Source organism: Orcinus orca, chromosome 13, assembly GCF_937001465.1.
Source record: "Orcinus orca chromosome 13, mOrcOrc1.1, whole genome shotgun sequence".
NCBI lineage: Eukaryota > Metazoa > Chordata > Mammalia > Artiodactyla > Delphinidae > Orcinus > Orcinus orca.
Window position 1 is genome coordinate 75,981,520 of NC_064571.1, and position 13,023 is coordinate 75,994,542.

Sequence of the window (13,023 nt, forward strand, 5' to 3'; positions counted from 1 at the left end):
TTCCTTCAGCTGGTTGCTCTGGGGGGAACACAGGCAAGAAGGTTCAGTACCAGCGTTTGAAGGATTCTTAGAGAGAAATTCAACTTGCGCATAATAAGACCAGGCACGTTTGCCAGGCATGTTCTGTGTTCTGACAGTGATAACAGTCTCCTCTTTTGGCTACAGGTCCGGGAAGTCCTACTTCAGACTTTCCTCGATGACACCTCTCCGGGGGATAAGCGACTGGCTGCCTATCTCATGCTGATGGGCGGCCCTTCCCAGTCAGATATTAACAAAATCACCCAACTCCTCACACGGGAAAAGAATGAGCAAGTGAAGAACTTTGTGGCTTCCCACATCACCAACATCTTAAACTCAGAAGAGCTGTATGTCCAGGAGTGAGTGAAGTCGTCCCCATCTGCCACAGGGGCCTGAAATTCCAAACCTCAATTCTGATTTAGCCGCCGCCTGCCCTTCATACATTGTTCTTTCTTCTGGAACAAACATCTGGGTGAAAGGGTGGCAGATCTGAGCCAAGCTCTTGGGGCAAATGAAACCCAAATAGCTTGGTAGCGATTGGAAATCCATATTTACTTGGGGGTGGAAGAGTAACGTGATGTGTGTCGGCTCACAATATCCTCCCCTTCATCTAGGTTGAAAGAGTTAGTGGAAGAAGCTCTGAAAACATCTCAACTTCCGACTGTCATGGACTTCAAAAAGTTTTCCCGGAACTATCACCTTTCCAAATCTATTTCTCTTCCATCACTTGACCCAGTCTCGGGCAGAATCGAAGGGAATCTTATATTTGATCCAAGTAATTACCTTCCTAAAGAAAGCATGCTGAAAATGACCCTCTCAGTCTTTGGATTTGCTCCAGCTGACCTCTTTGAGGTATGTGTGAGATTGAAGCAGAGCCTTATGTTTTCTAGGCCATTCTGTTCTACATCATAAAGTCAAATCAAGGGAGCCGTGAGCCAGCTACAGAGGAACAGGAATCATCAGGCAGTGGTACCATCACTTCTTGCCCTCCTCCCTTGCCTTCCTGCCTCCCCACTAGGGGCCATCTGAAGCATGACTCCTTATATGAATGGAAATGCAGATGTCTCAGAGAAGCCCTTAGACCCCAAATCCAAGGAAGTGCATGGGCTGCACAGTCAGACGGCTCTGGTTCAAACCCCAAGTCCACTCCCAACTCTGAATCTTTGGTTTAACTATTTATGCTCTCTGAACCTTAGCTGCCTCTTCCAGAAAACAGGCAAGTGATAAGTTCTGCCTGTCAAGATTCTGCTGAGATTTAAATAAGACAACTCACGTGGAGTGCTAAGCTCAGCTCCTGCCCTGTAGTTGTCACCGAATACTTGTTTAATGAATTGGGCATAAAGAGGGGAATGGAAGGCTGACGGACAACAGAGAAACATGATGGCATTTTCTTGCCTGATTTTCTTTCTCAGATTGGTCTGCAAGGAAAAGGCTTTGAGCCAACACTGGAAGCTCTTTTTGGGAAGCAAGGATTTTTCCCAGACAGTGTCAACAAGGCTTTGTACTGGGTTGATGGTCAAGTTCCTGATCATGTCTCCAAGGTCTTGGTGGATCACTTTGGCTACAACAAAGAGGATAAACGTGAGCAGGTATGTTTCTGTTAAGTATCCTCTCAATGAAAGCTTTGGGTTTCAATGCGAAAACATTCTTGTCTAAGCCTGGAAGTCACCAAGGTACTACCTAACTGAAGTGACAACTATGGCTATTATTAACCAGTCCAGTGAGGATAAGAGCCAGTATCCTCTGTAGGTGTGGCCTCCTGGAGATTCAGTCTACCCACATCCAGACGCATTAGAGGCCTCTCTAACATAATTAGAGGCTCTCTAACATTAGAGGCTCTCTAACATAGAGTTCAGAATAGTATGAACTCTGGGGCATGGGTTTGAAATCTAACCTCACTCTCTTCAAGCTCTGCATACCTGGACAAGTTGCTTGATGTTATGTCTGTTTCCACATCCCCAGATTGCTAATAATAATCCGTAGCCTTCACGAGGATATTTAAAGACTAAATGAACTGAAGTATGTAAAAAGCGAAGCCAAGTGCCTGACTCTTAACTTGATTACTCAAGAAGCAGATAGTATTATACTCGTTATTTTCATATTTTCATTATTACTAACTACTTTCTTTGGCTCTCACCCACACCAGTGCACTAGCTTATGGGAAGCTAGCATGAGCCTCCACTTAAGGAGTAGAAAATAGATTGTATGATCTGGAGCTTCTCATGCTTTAGCTTTTTGCTACCCAAAGTGTGGTCATCCTTGGCATCACATCAGAGCTTGTTAGAAATGCAGGTTCTCAGGCCCTCCTGGGCTCTGCTGAATCAGAACCTGCACTCTAACGAGACCCCCAAGGAACTGGTGTGCACATTTCAGTTTGAGAAGCAGGGCCATAATTTACTCCTCCATGCTCGCAAATGGTCCCACCTCTGTCTTCTAATTTACTTACCTCCACTTGAGGCTGAGGGTCTTTGATCTGTTTGGAGCCTTTCAGTCAATCACTCTTTTCTTCCTCAATGCCCAAGCATCAGTCTATGGAATCCTAATCTCTAAGAACTTACCTAGATAAGAACTTACCTAGACCAGGTGTTTTTCAAGCTTTTGGCCAATGTATGTAGCAGCTATGCTTTCCCAAGAAACCCCTAGTGTTTTTGCCTCGTCAAAGGAGAGAGGGAGTAAGCAGGGGAGGGGTTGGCAGACAGAGGGTCTTCTAATCTTGGGGAGCCGTTGGGATCCTGGCATCCTGGAAAGCGTCCCTTACCATGGCTACATCATTCAAGTTAAGAGCAGAGTGGAAGCGCCGTTGTCCCTGAGCGTCTTCGTCTCAGTCTGGAGGAGCTAGTATCTACCTTCTGATAAAAGGTGGGAGCCTGATTTCAGTGTCTGCCCTGTGCCCCCGCCTTGAGCATTTGTGTTTAGGCCCATCCCGGCTGCAGCAGGTAGGTCCCACATCTAAATCTATGGGTGTTTGTTTGACAACACTCACACCTCACTAGACATTTTGTTGTTAAAATCCCAGGACATGGTCAACGGAATTATGCTCAACGCTGAGAAGCTGATCAAAGATTTGAAATCCAAAGACTTCCCAGAAGCCAGAGCCTACCTCCACATCTTGGGCGAAGAGCTTGGCTTTGTCAAGCTCCAGGACCTCCAGCTCCTGGGGAGGCTGCTGCTCAGCGGTGCCCGTACCCTGCAGGGGGTCCCTCAGATGGTGAGTGGGTGACGGGATTAGCCTGGGCTCCTTTTAGGTCTCCCAGGCTCCCTTAAGACCCCAGCCACACAAACCAGAGAAAGTGCTTGTACATCCTTCAGAGAGGCAGGTTTGTCTTGAATTTCAGTGAAGAAGATTCTTGGATCCTAAGGATTGATAACATTTGGAAATTAAGCTATTCATCGTGTTAGATGTATCTTTTAACAGCGTTCGTTTGTTCATCTGGAAAACAATGTTAAGTGTGTCTCCCTCTACCTATGCTACAGGTTCCTTTTAATATTGAAATGATGCAGTGATTATGAAACAACGTATGTGGAAAACTGTAATCCACTATCTAAATATGAACTATAGGGGTTTTTTTTTTAAGTTTTTTTTTTTTTTTTTGGCTGCGTCAGGTCTTAGTTGTGGCACGCGGGCTCTTCGTTGCTGCGCGCGGGCTTCTCTCTTCATTGTGGCACATGGGCTTCTCTCTAGTTGTGGCGTGTAGGCTCCAGAGCACGTGGGCTCTGTAGTTGTGGCGTGTGGGTCCCAGAGCGCATGGGCTCTGTAGTTTGCGGCACGCAGGCTCTCTAGTTGAGGTGCGTGAGCTCAGTAGTTGTGGTGCGTGGGCTTAGTTGCCCCGCAGCATATGGGGTCTTAGTTCCCTGACCAGGGATTGAACCCACGTCCCCTGCATTGTAAGGTAGATTCTCTACCACTGGACCACCAGGGAAGTCCCTATAGTGTTTTATAATTATTAATTTATTAAAAAGGGAGAAAATATCCAAGTATACTCCCTAGGATATAATGAATAATAATGTGGCTTTAATAAAAGAGATCTCAAGTTATTTTGCAGGTGTGTTATAAAGAACAAAGAACAATACATACTTATATGTACATCATCTAAATAGCTCATCAGTTTTGTTTTTTTTATTATTTTTTAAAATATTTATTTATTTATTTGGCTGTGCTGGGTCTTAGTTGCGGCCTGCGGGATCTTCATTGTGGTGTGCAGTATCTTTGAGTTGCAGTATGTGGATCTAGTTCCCTGACCAGGGATCGAACCCAGGCCCCCTGCATTGGGAGCACGGAGTCTTAGCCACTGGACCACCAGGGAAGTCCCAGCTCATCAGTTTTTAAAAATCGGTTTTACCATAATATATTGTGCTGCAAGTTAAACCCTCATTTACATTTAGACTCCAGAAAATCAGAATTAAGCCATGCTATGCAGTGATATTTAAAGTTCATAAATCTCAGAGGCCCAGAAATATTCTGAAATGCCTTCTAAATCACCAGTTGAAAACAATGTGGTATTTACACAGGGCAATTTTCTGTATCCCAATTTGTTGAAATCAATCATCATTCATCTTATTAAACTATTCAGCTAATTAAAATATGCTGGTCCCTTCCTTTCTGGATAAAGAAGAATAACCATTGTCTAATGGGGGGGGAGGTCGCATTTCACAAAGCCCACTTTGATGAGGCGTACTTTTCGTCTCCCCTGTCGGATCTACAGATTAAAGAGCTCGTAAGGAAAGGTTCAAAGGGTGACTTGTTTCTTCACTACATCTTCATGGACAATGCCTTTGAACTCCCCACCGGACTTGGATTACAACTGCAGGTGTCCTCCTCTGGAGTCATCACTCCTGGAATCAAGGCTGGAGTGAAACTGGAAGTAGCCAGTGTAAGACTCCGTCCACTTTTTCCTTCCGTAGGTTGTTCTTTTCCTCCAGGGTGGGTGTCTTGTGCAAGTTAAAAAATGTGTTTCCAGTTCAAGATGAAGTGCGTCACCATTGGAATCACCTCGTTAACTGTTACGACAAACGTCAGGCTTCCACTAGGATGCCCCACCTTGCTAGTCCTGCTGGGGCACGGCAGTAGCATGAGAACTCAGCTGTTTCTGTCGTCCTTGTGTCTTGTTATGCTTCAAGTTAACTTGGGCACTTGCTATTCCTGGGTATCAGTCTGGCCCTGGACGACTGAGAACTTGGCTTTTCCTCCTACAAACGAATGTCAGTAACGTTTCCTCTGGTGTGAGCCATTCAGAGATATTTGCCCAGGGGCGGGAAGGATGGCTGATCTGACTGCAGGGGACTGAGGTTATTTAACAAAGCTGAATAGGTTGTTTTGTGACTTACAGATACAGGCAGAACTGGTGACAAAGCCGTCTGTGTCTGTGGAGTTTGTGACAAGTATGGGCATCATCATTCCGGACTTTGCTAGGAGTGGGGTCCAGATGAACACCAACTTCTTCCATGAGACAGGCCTGGAGGCGAGAGTAGCCCTGAAAGCTGGGCAGCTGGAGTTCATCGTTCCTTCTCCTAAGAGGCCAGTCAGGCTGTTCAGTGGCAGGTAATTCTTTCAGTTAGATCTGATGAGCCAGTCTGAAGGAAGGAATTATGACTACAGGGTTTGGCCAGGCTAGACAGCTGATTGAGATAATTCAGGCCCCAGTGGATCTGGGGGCGGTGGTGGCTGGAGAGAGAGAAGGTACTGGATTACCTATTTTTAACCTGGCCTAGACTCCGTATGTGATTACAGTTTCCTCGACTTTTCACATTTTACTAAGATGAGACTTAAGACCTACTGATTAATTAGTTGCTGTTAGGTTGTGTTTTCTTGTTGTTTGTTTTGAGAATGAAGAAGCACTAGCTATAGACAAGTCATCTTTGGGAAATGGGTATTTTTCCCAGGAAAACCACCAAAGGACATACTGATTTGCAGTGGCTAGTTCAGTGCATGAAGCATGGAAGTCCTACTCTCCTGATTATGGGATGCTGCCTCCTATCGAGAGCTCCATTTTCAATGAAATCTTCAAACATTGATTTACCTTAGTTTCCATATTTTGGACACATTAATTTGCCCATTCAGATATAGTGAGGCAGCAGTGACTATCGAGTGAGGGCTCGGTTAGAGGAAGCAGGAGAGGACCATGAAATGACATATCACGGAGCCTGTGGCAGTTAGGGAAAACCTTCTGAAGAAAGCCACACTTGAGCTGATCCCTGGAAGCTGTGTCGGAGTTATGCAGACAGAAGAGAAAGGAATGACTGTTCCCAGGCAGAGAGAAAAGCACATGAAATGGCCTGAAGGAAAAATGATACGGTTTGGGAACTACAAGAAATTCCATGAGGTCAAGTACATGGGGAGCATGGTGAGAGAGGAAGTGAGAGGCTGGCAAGGGTCAGCCTGTGAGCCGTCTTAGGGAGATTGGGCTCTTCTGAAGGCAAAAGGGTTTCAAGTGGGAGCATAAGTAAAATAAGGTCGGTGCTTTAGAAAACTCTGACTCCAGAGCGGGAAATGGGTGGAAAGGAGGCATGACTGGCAACAGGGAGACCAGTCAGGAGCCTGTTCCAATCACATACAGGAGGGAGACGATAGTGGCCACACCCGACAAGGGCCAGGTTGACAGATGAGTGAGCCAACCCCAGAAATCCTTAGGAGGTAGAAACACAAGTACTTGGTGATTGACTGACTGAATATGGTGGTCGTGGGGGGGGGGGGCGGAGAAAGAGGCAGGAGGAGTCAGGGGTGCCCTTCTTTGAAATAAGGACTAAAGAGGAAGAGCAGCTGGCGTGGGGGACAATGACGAAGTCTATTTTCAACACGCTGCACTGGAAGTCCTGTGAGCCAGCCGACGAGAACACCCAGGCGTCAGCGGACCAGTGGGTCTGAGCTCAGTGAAAAGGTCTGAGCTCTGAATACAGATCTGGGCATCACTGGCACATAGCGGCGGTTGAAGTCCAACAGTGATTAGTATAGAGTAAGGCATGAGGGACTAGGGCAGAAACAGCCAGAACAGACACACGAGAAGGGGAGAGGAATAAGCAGCAACGAGTGAGAAGGGGTGACCAAAGCCGGAAAGGGGCCCAGAAGCCCAGGAGTGGCCACGGGGTGGATCACCCCATAGACAGGCCAACGCTGGCACGTAGGGTCCCAGCCCACCAGCAAACGTTGGTCTTAGGGCACCCCAAGATGAGGAAACAATACTGAGAAAAGAACACGATATATCAAAGATCCTTTCGTCCTTGGATGAAATCAGGACATTGTTGAACTTTCTGGCACTTACTAATTTTTTAAGTACGTACTTGGGAGGAGGATACCATAATCTTTTCAGGGGGTTCGGGTTCAAAAGTCTTAATCTGGCCATAAGTGAGCAACTCTACTGAATGCTTCCAAGAGATCAAGGAAGGCAAAGCCTCAAAATGTCCTTTGGAGCTGACTGGAGCTGCTGATGAAAGCAATTCCAGAAGCACCATGGGGGTGAAAGTCAGATCCCTGTCCAGTGAGATGGGTGTTGAAAGAAAGTGGAGACTGCAAAGGCAGACAAATTTCTTGACTGTGAGGGAGACAAGAGGGGGCTAGAAGGGAAGGAAAGGGGTGTGTGTGTGTGTGTGTGTGTGTGTGTGTGTGTGTACACACAGTGGGAGAAGAAACTTGAGCATGTTTAATGCTGGTGGAAAGAAGCTAGTAGAGAGAGATTTCAGAGGAAAGAGAAGCAGGACACCTCTTATCCACACTTTAGGGAGGAAGGGGCAGCCCTGAGGTCAGATCCCAGCGATGATTACTGACCCCTCTGAGCCTCTTTCCTCTGTAAAAGGAGACTCTTAATGCCCACTGCTGTGGCTATTACAGATAACAAATGTGACGAACTTAGTGCAATATCTTAGTGCAAGTTGTTTCAGGAAACGTAAGAGTCACCGTGATTGTTAGCCTTGTTAATGTTCTTACTTTTCTTTGTTTCTGAGTAAATCAAAGAATCTGAGGTGGGTGTGGACAGAGGGGAGACAGAGGGCAGGATAAGGGGGCGTTTGTGCTGCGAGAATCAGTGATGTTCATTTCGGTCCGTGACTTGAAGATAACTCAGATTTTTTTCTTCCTTCACCAGTAACACATTGCATCTGGTGTCTACCACCAAAACGGAAGTGATCCCACCTCTCGTTGAGAACAGGCAGTCCTGGTCAACTTGCAAGCCTTTCTTTATTGGCCTGAACTACTGCACCACGGTTGCTTATTCCAACGCCAGCTCCACAGACTCTTCTTCCTACTACCCGCTGACTGGGGACAGCAGGTCAGAGATGTCTCAGTGTCCCCACCCAGCACATGCTTACCTCCTACCTTATGGCAACCGAGCAGGGCCAAGAAAAAACGCTGTGTGTTGTAGATGTCACGTCACCAGCCTCAGGAATTTGCACCGTCCTTTGATTATTTAGAACAGTTGTCCTTTGCCCAACACACCTGAAGGGTACCTACCTAACCTTTGAGTCTAGGGTGGGCGTCTTCATAGGTGGGTAGGAGTGGGGCGGTGCTGGAAGGTGAGGCGTCATGACCCCTAAGGGAGGTCTTTGCTCAAAAAATAAACAACAAGGGACTTCCCTGGTGGTCCAGTGGTTAAGACTCCACGCTTCCACTGCAGGGGTCACAGGTTCGATCCCAGGTCGGGGAACTAAGATCCCACATGCAGCACAGTGCAGCCAAAATATAAAATAAAATAAAATAAGAGTTACAGGACAAGTCTTATCCTCGTTCTCAGCTTTGCTGACACAACCAACCAACTCCTGCTTGTCCAAAACCCCAGGCACCCTGGGATCTGCCCTTGCCTTGGGCTTTCAGAGGGACTGAAAGGGATCGTAAAGATCATCATTAGTTAAGGACAAGAGACAATGTTAAATAAGGACCAGATTTTTGTTGCAGTTGAGGCTGACTTGTTTTGGGGACGTTGTCACCATCATGAAAGCTCTAACATTATGCATCACACGCATCGTAACATCTTTAGATTTGAACTGGAACTGAAGCCAACAGGAGAAGTAGAGCAGTATTCTGCCAGGGCATTCTACGAACTCCAGAGAGACGGTGAAGCTTTGGTGGACATGCTGAAGTTTGTAACTCAGGCAAAAGGCAAGTGCCCAGAAAAGGGTCCCTCTATGTCTCTGCCCTCGGTCTCAGGTCCAGGACTCACAAGCAGAATATATTTAATTTAATGTATTTAACAAATATTTACTGAGTGCCAGATAAGCGTCAGGCCTGTTCTGAGAGCTGAGGCTAGAATAGTAAACAATGGAGATAAAGTCCCCATCCTTGTGGAGTTACAGTAAACAACCAAGTAAATATTCAGAAAGTCAGATTAGTGCTGGGGAGAAGAATAGAGCACAGAGGGGTCTAGGGAATGTCAGGAGTGGCAGCAAGGAGGAAGGATGGGGGAAGCCAGTGCCATTTAGAATGATAAGTGAAACCCTCACTGGTAAAGGGAGCATAAAAAAAAGACGTGAAGGAGGGAAGGGGATAAGCCATGTGGAAAGAGCGTTACAGGCTGAGGGGCGAGCTGGTGCAGAGGCCCTGAGGCAGGTGCATGGCTACTGTGTTTGAGGAAAAGGAAGGAAGCCAGTGTGGCTGAAGCAGGAAGATCAGGGAGGAAAATGGTAGATGAAGTCAGAGAGGTAGGGGGTTGTGAGGGAAGGACAGTCTTCTAGGCTGTGTACGGATGTTAGTTTTTACGATGAGTGAAGTAAGAAGCTACTATTTTTTTTTAATTGAAGTATGCTTGATTTAAAATGGTGTGTTACTTTCAGGTGTACAGCAAAGTGATTCAGTTGTACATATATTCTTTTTCAGATTCTTTTCCATTATAGATTATTACAAGATACTGACTATAGTTTCCTGTGCTATACAGTAGATCCTTGTTTATCTCTTTTATATATAGTACTGTGTATCTGTTCATCTCAAACTTCTAGTATACCCATCCACCCCCTTTCCCCTTTAGTAACCATAAGTTTGTTTTCTATGTCTGTGAGTCTGTTTTGTAAATAAGTTCATTTGTATCATTTTTTTTTAGATTCCACATGTAAGTGATAGCATATGATATTTGTCTTTCTCTGACTTACTTCACTTAGTACAATAACCTCTAGGTCCATCCATGTTGCTACAAATAGCAGTGTTTCATTCTTTTTTTATGGCTGAGTAGTATTTCGTTGTATGTATATACCAGGTCTTCTTTACCCATTCATCTGTTGATGGACACTTAACGTTTCTTCCATGTCTTGACTATTACAGATAGTGTTGCTGTGAACATTAGGGTTCATGTATCTTTTCAAATTAGAGTTTTTGTCTAATTTGGATATATGCCCAGGAGTGGGATTGCTACATCGTATGGTAAGTCTCTTTTTAGTTTTTTAGGAAACCGCCATACTGTTCTCCATAGTGGCTGCACCAATTTACATTCCCATCAACAGTGCAGGAGGGTTCCCTTTTCTCCACACCCTCTCCAGCATTTGTTACTTTTAGACTTTCTGATCACGGCCATTCTGACTGGTGTGAGGTGACACCTCATTGTAGTTTTGATTCGTGTTTCTCTAATAATTAGCAGTGCTGAGCATCTTTTCACGTGCTTGTTTGCCATCTGTATGTCTGTTTAGTTCTTCTGCCCATTTTTTGATTGGGTTGTTTTTTTTGATATTGAGCCGTATAAAGCTGTTTGTATGCTTGGAAATTAATTAAGCCGTTGTTGGCCGCATCGTTTGCAAATATTTTCTCCCAGTCTGTAGGTTGTCTTTTCATCTTGTTCATGGTTTCCTTTGCTGTGGTTGTAAGTTTGATTATGTCCTATTTGTTTATTTTTGAAGAAGCTACTGTTTGATTTATGTTTATGTTGAAGAAAGACTTGAGGTGGGGACAAGAGCAGAGAAACTAGTATGTAGGCCGTCAGAGTAATCCAGGCCAGAGACAGTGGTGCTTTGGGTTGGAGTGGTGATGGCAAAGGCGGTTGGACTCGGCCATGTTTTAAAGACTGGGCAGACAACAATCTGCTGATACAGTAGGTGTTCAGGGTGAGAGAAAAAAGGCAATCAGAACGACTCGAAGTTTTTGGCCTGAACAGCTGAAGAACAGGGCTGCCACATCCTGAGATGGGGGCACAGGCTTTAAATGTTCACTTTGGAAGATTTTTTATGTAGGAATAATATGTCACAAAATTCAACAAGGAAAACAAAACCCGCAGGAAAGGCGGGGGGGCACGCAGGGGGCACATACTGAAAAAAAGTGTCAAGTAACGATTTTACAAGAGATGTAAAATGGGTATTGACCTGTGAATTCAAGGAAGCCTGGAAATCTTGTGGCAAAGAAAGGAGGAGCCGGGGAGAGGGGAAGGCAGGGCAGGGTGGCAGCGAACCAGGAACGGTGTCGTAGGCAGACGATCATACAGAGATGTCACGTGTGCCTGACACAGAAGGACCCCGAGCCCTTACTGGTCCCTGAACACGCTGAGTTTTTCTCATATCCGAACGTTTGCCTTTCTGATTCCCTCTGCCTGGAAGGCTCTCCCTGCAGAATGCAGCACAGCTCAGCCTCTCTCTTCATTCAGGTCTCTGCCCACATATCCTCTTGTCAGAACTTCTCTGACCACCACACGTGAAATAGCACCTGTTCTATCCCTTTCTCTCCTTTATCACCTTATCCGGTTTTACTTTTCTTCTGAACAAACATGTATTGCCACCTGACATAAATAATGTACTTGCTTATTGTCTGTACCCCTCCCATTAGAATGTCAGTTCCATGAGGGCAGGGGCTTCCAGTGCCAAGAGCAGTGCCTAGCACGCGATAAGCAATCAGTAAATACTTACAGATTGAACAAATGTGCAAGTACCACTGAGTTAAAAATTTAAGGTAAAATCCTGAACTGTGTCCTCATTTGAGCACATTAAGTACTTGAGGTTTCTCTGCCTTTTTCTCTCTTTCCTTCCTAAACATATCTTCTGAATAGACATCTTGATTCTCTTGTACACTTTTCCAGGTGTGAAGCAGACCGAGGCTACTATGATGTTCACATATAACCGGCAGAGTAAGACTTTGTCCAGTGAAATCCAGATTCCAGATTTTGATGTTGACCTTGGGACAGTCCTCAGAGTTCGTGATGAATCTGCTGAGGAAGAAAAGTCTTACAAGCTCACCCTTGACATTCAGAATAAGAAAATCACTGAGGTCACCCTCACCGGCCATATGAGGTAAGGAAGGCTCAAGGCGGGGTCTGACCTGAGCTGTGGGCCTTCGTGGCTCTTTCCTTTCTTCCTTTTCAGCTTGAAAGCTGACCAAGGGGTCTGCACTTTAAGGGGCAGACAGAGCCCTCAACACTGTGACCCTCTGCACGTGTCCAGTTGGATCTGCCTACCGTTCATTGGGTACTTACTATTCATCAGGCACTATACTGGGTACTTTAAAGAAATTATCTCAGCCCTCATAATAAACTGCAGATAGGTATGAGTTTCCCTGTTTTATAGATAAGGAAATGGTAGCTCGGAGGGGTTAAATAATTCGGCCAAGGCAGTAGAGCTAGTAAATGGTAGAGCAGGATTCAAACAGTTTTCGAAAACCTTCTCTCTCCCATACCTCCCTGGAGTGTCCTGAATTTGTAGTGAGTTAGCTTTAGAAGTTAAGGAGTTCAATCTCTGGTCATTTCTCTGAGCCATTCCACATTCGCCACAAGTGGAACTTGCATTGAACCCTGCCTATCTCTTTGGAATGAATGGAGTCACTGATGTCAACTTTTTCTTTTTCAATAGTTATGACAGGAAGGAAGAAGGCAAAATCAAAGGTGTTATCTCCATACCCCGTTTGCAAGCAGAAGCCAGAAGTGAGATCCTCACCCAGTGGTCTCCCTCAAAACTGCTCCTGCAGATGGACTCATCTGCTACAGCTTACGGCTCAACAGTTTCCAAGAAGGTGGCATGGCGTTATGGTAAGCACGTCTTCCCCACGTGAGCACTTCCAAGAGCACGGTGTACTCGACAGCAGTGCGTGTTGACAGCCACAGGTGGGAGCTGACCTGG

At 45.6% G+C, this 13,023-nt stretch overlaps 1 protein-coding gene across 1 annotated transcript in view; it reads left to right on the forward strand.

Moving 5' to 3' along the window:
* APOB (apolipoprotein B) overlaps positions 1-13,023 on the forward strand; it is a 39,489-nt gene that overhangs the window by 11,767 nt on the left and 14,699 nt on the right. Inside the window, exons 13-22 of the mRNA XM_004274849.3 lie at positions 166-377; positions 633-870; positions 1,431-1,607; positions 3,035-3,226; positions 4,722-4,889; positions 5,346-5,557; positions 8,094-8,276; positions 8,982-9,103; positions 11,991-12,201; positions 12,757-12,932. Coding sequence (XP_004274897.1) covers positions 166-377; positions 633-870; positions 1,431-1,607; positions 3,035-3,226; positions 4,722-4,889; positions 5,346-5,557; positions 8,094-8,276; positions 8,982-9,103; positions 11,991-12,201; positions 12,757-12,932 — 1,891 coding nt within the window. The remainder of the gene's footprint in view (positions 1-165; positions 378-632; positions 871-1,430; positions 1,608-3,034; positions 3,227-4,721; positions 4,890-5,345; positions 5,558-8,093; positions 8,277-8,981; positions 9,104-11,990; positions 12,202-12,756; positions 12,933-13,023) is intronic.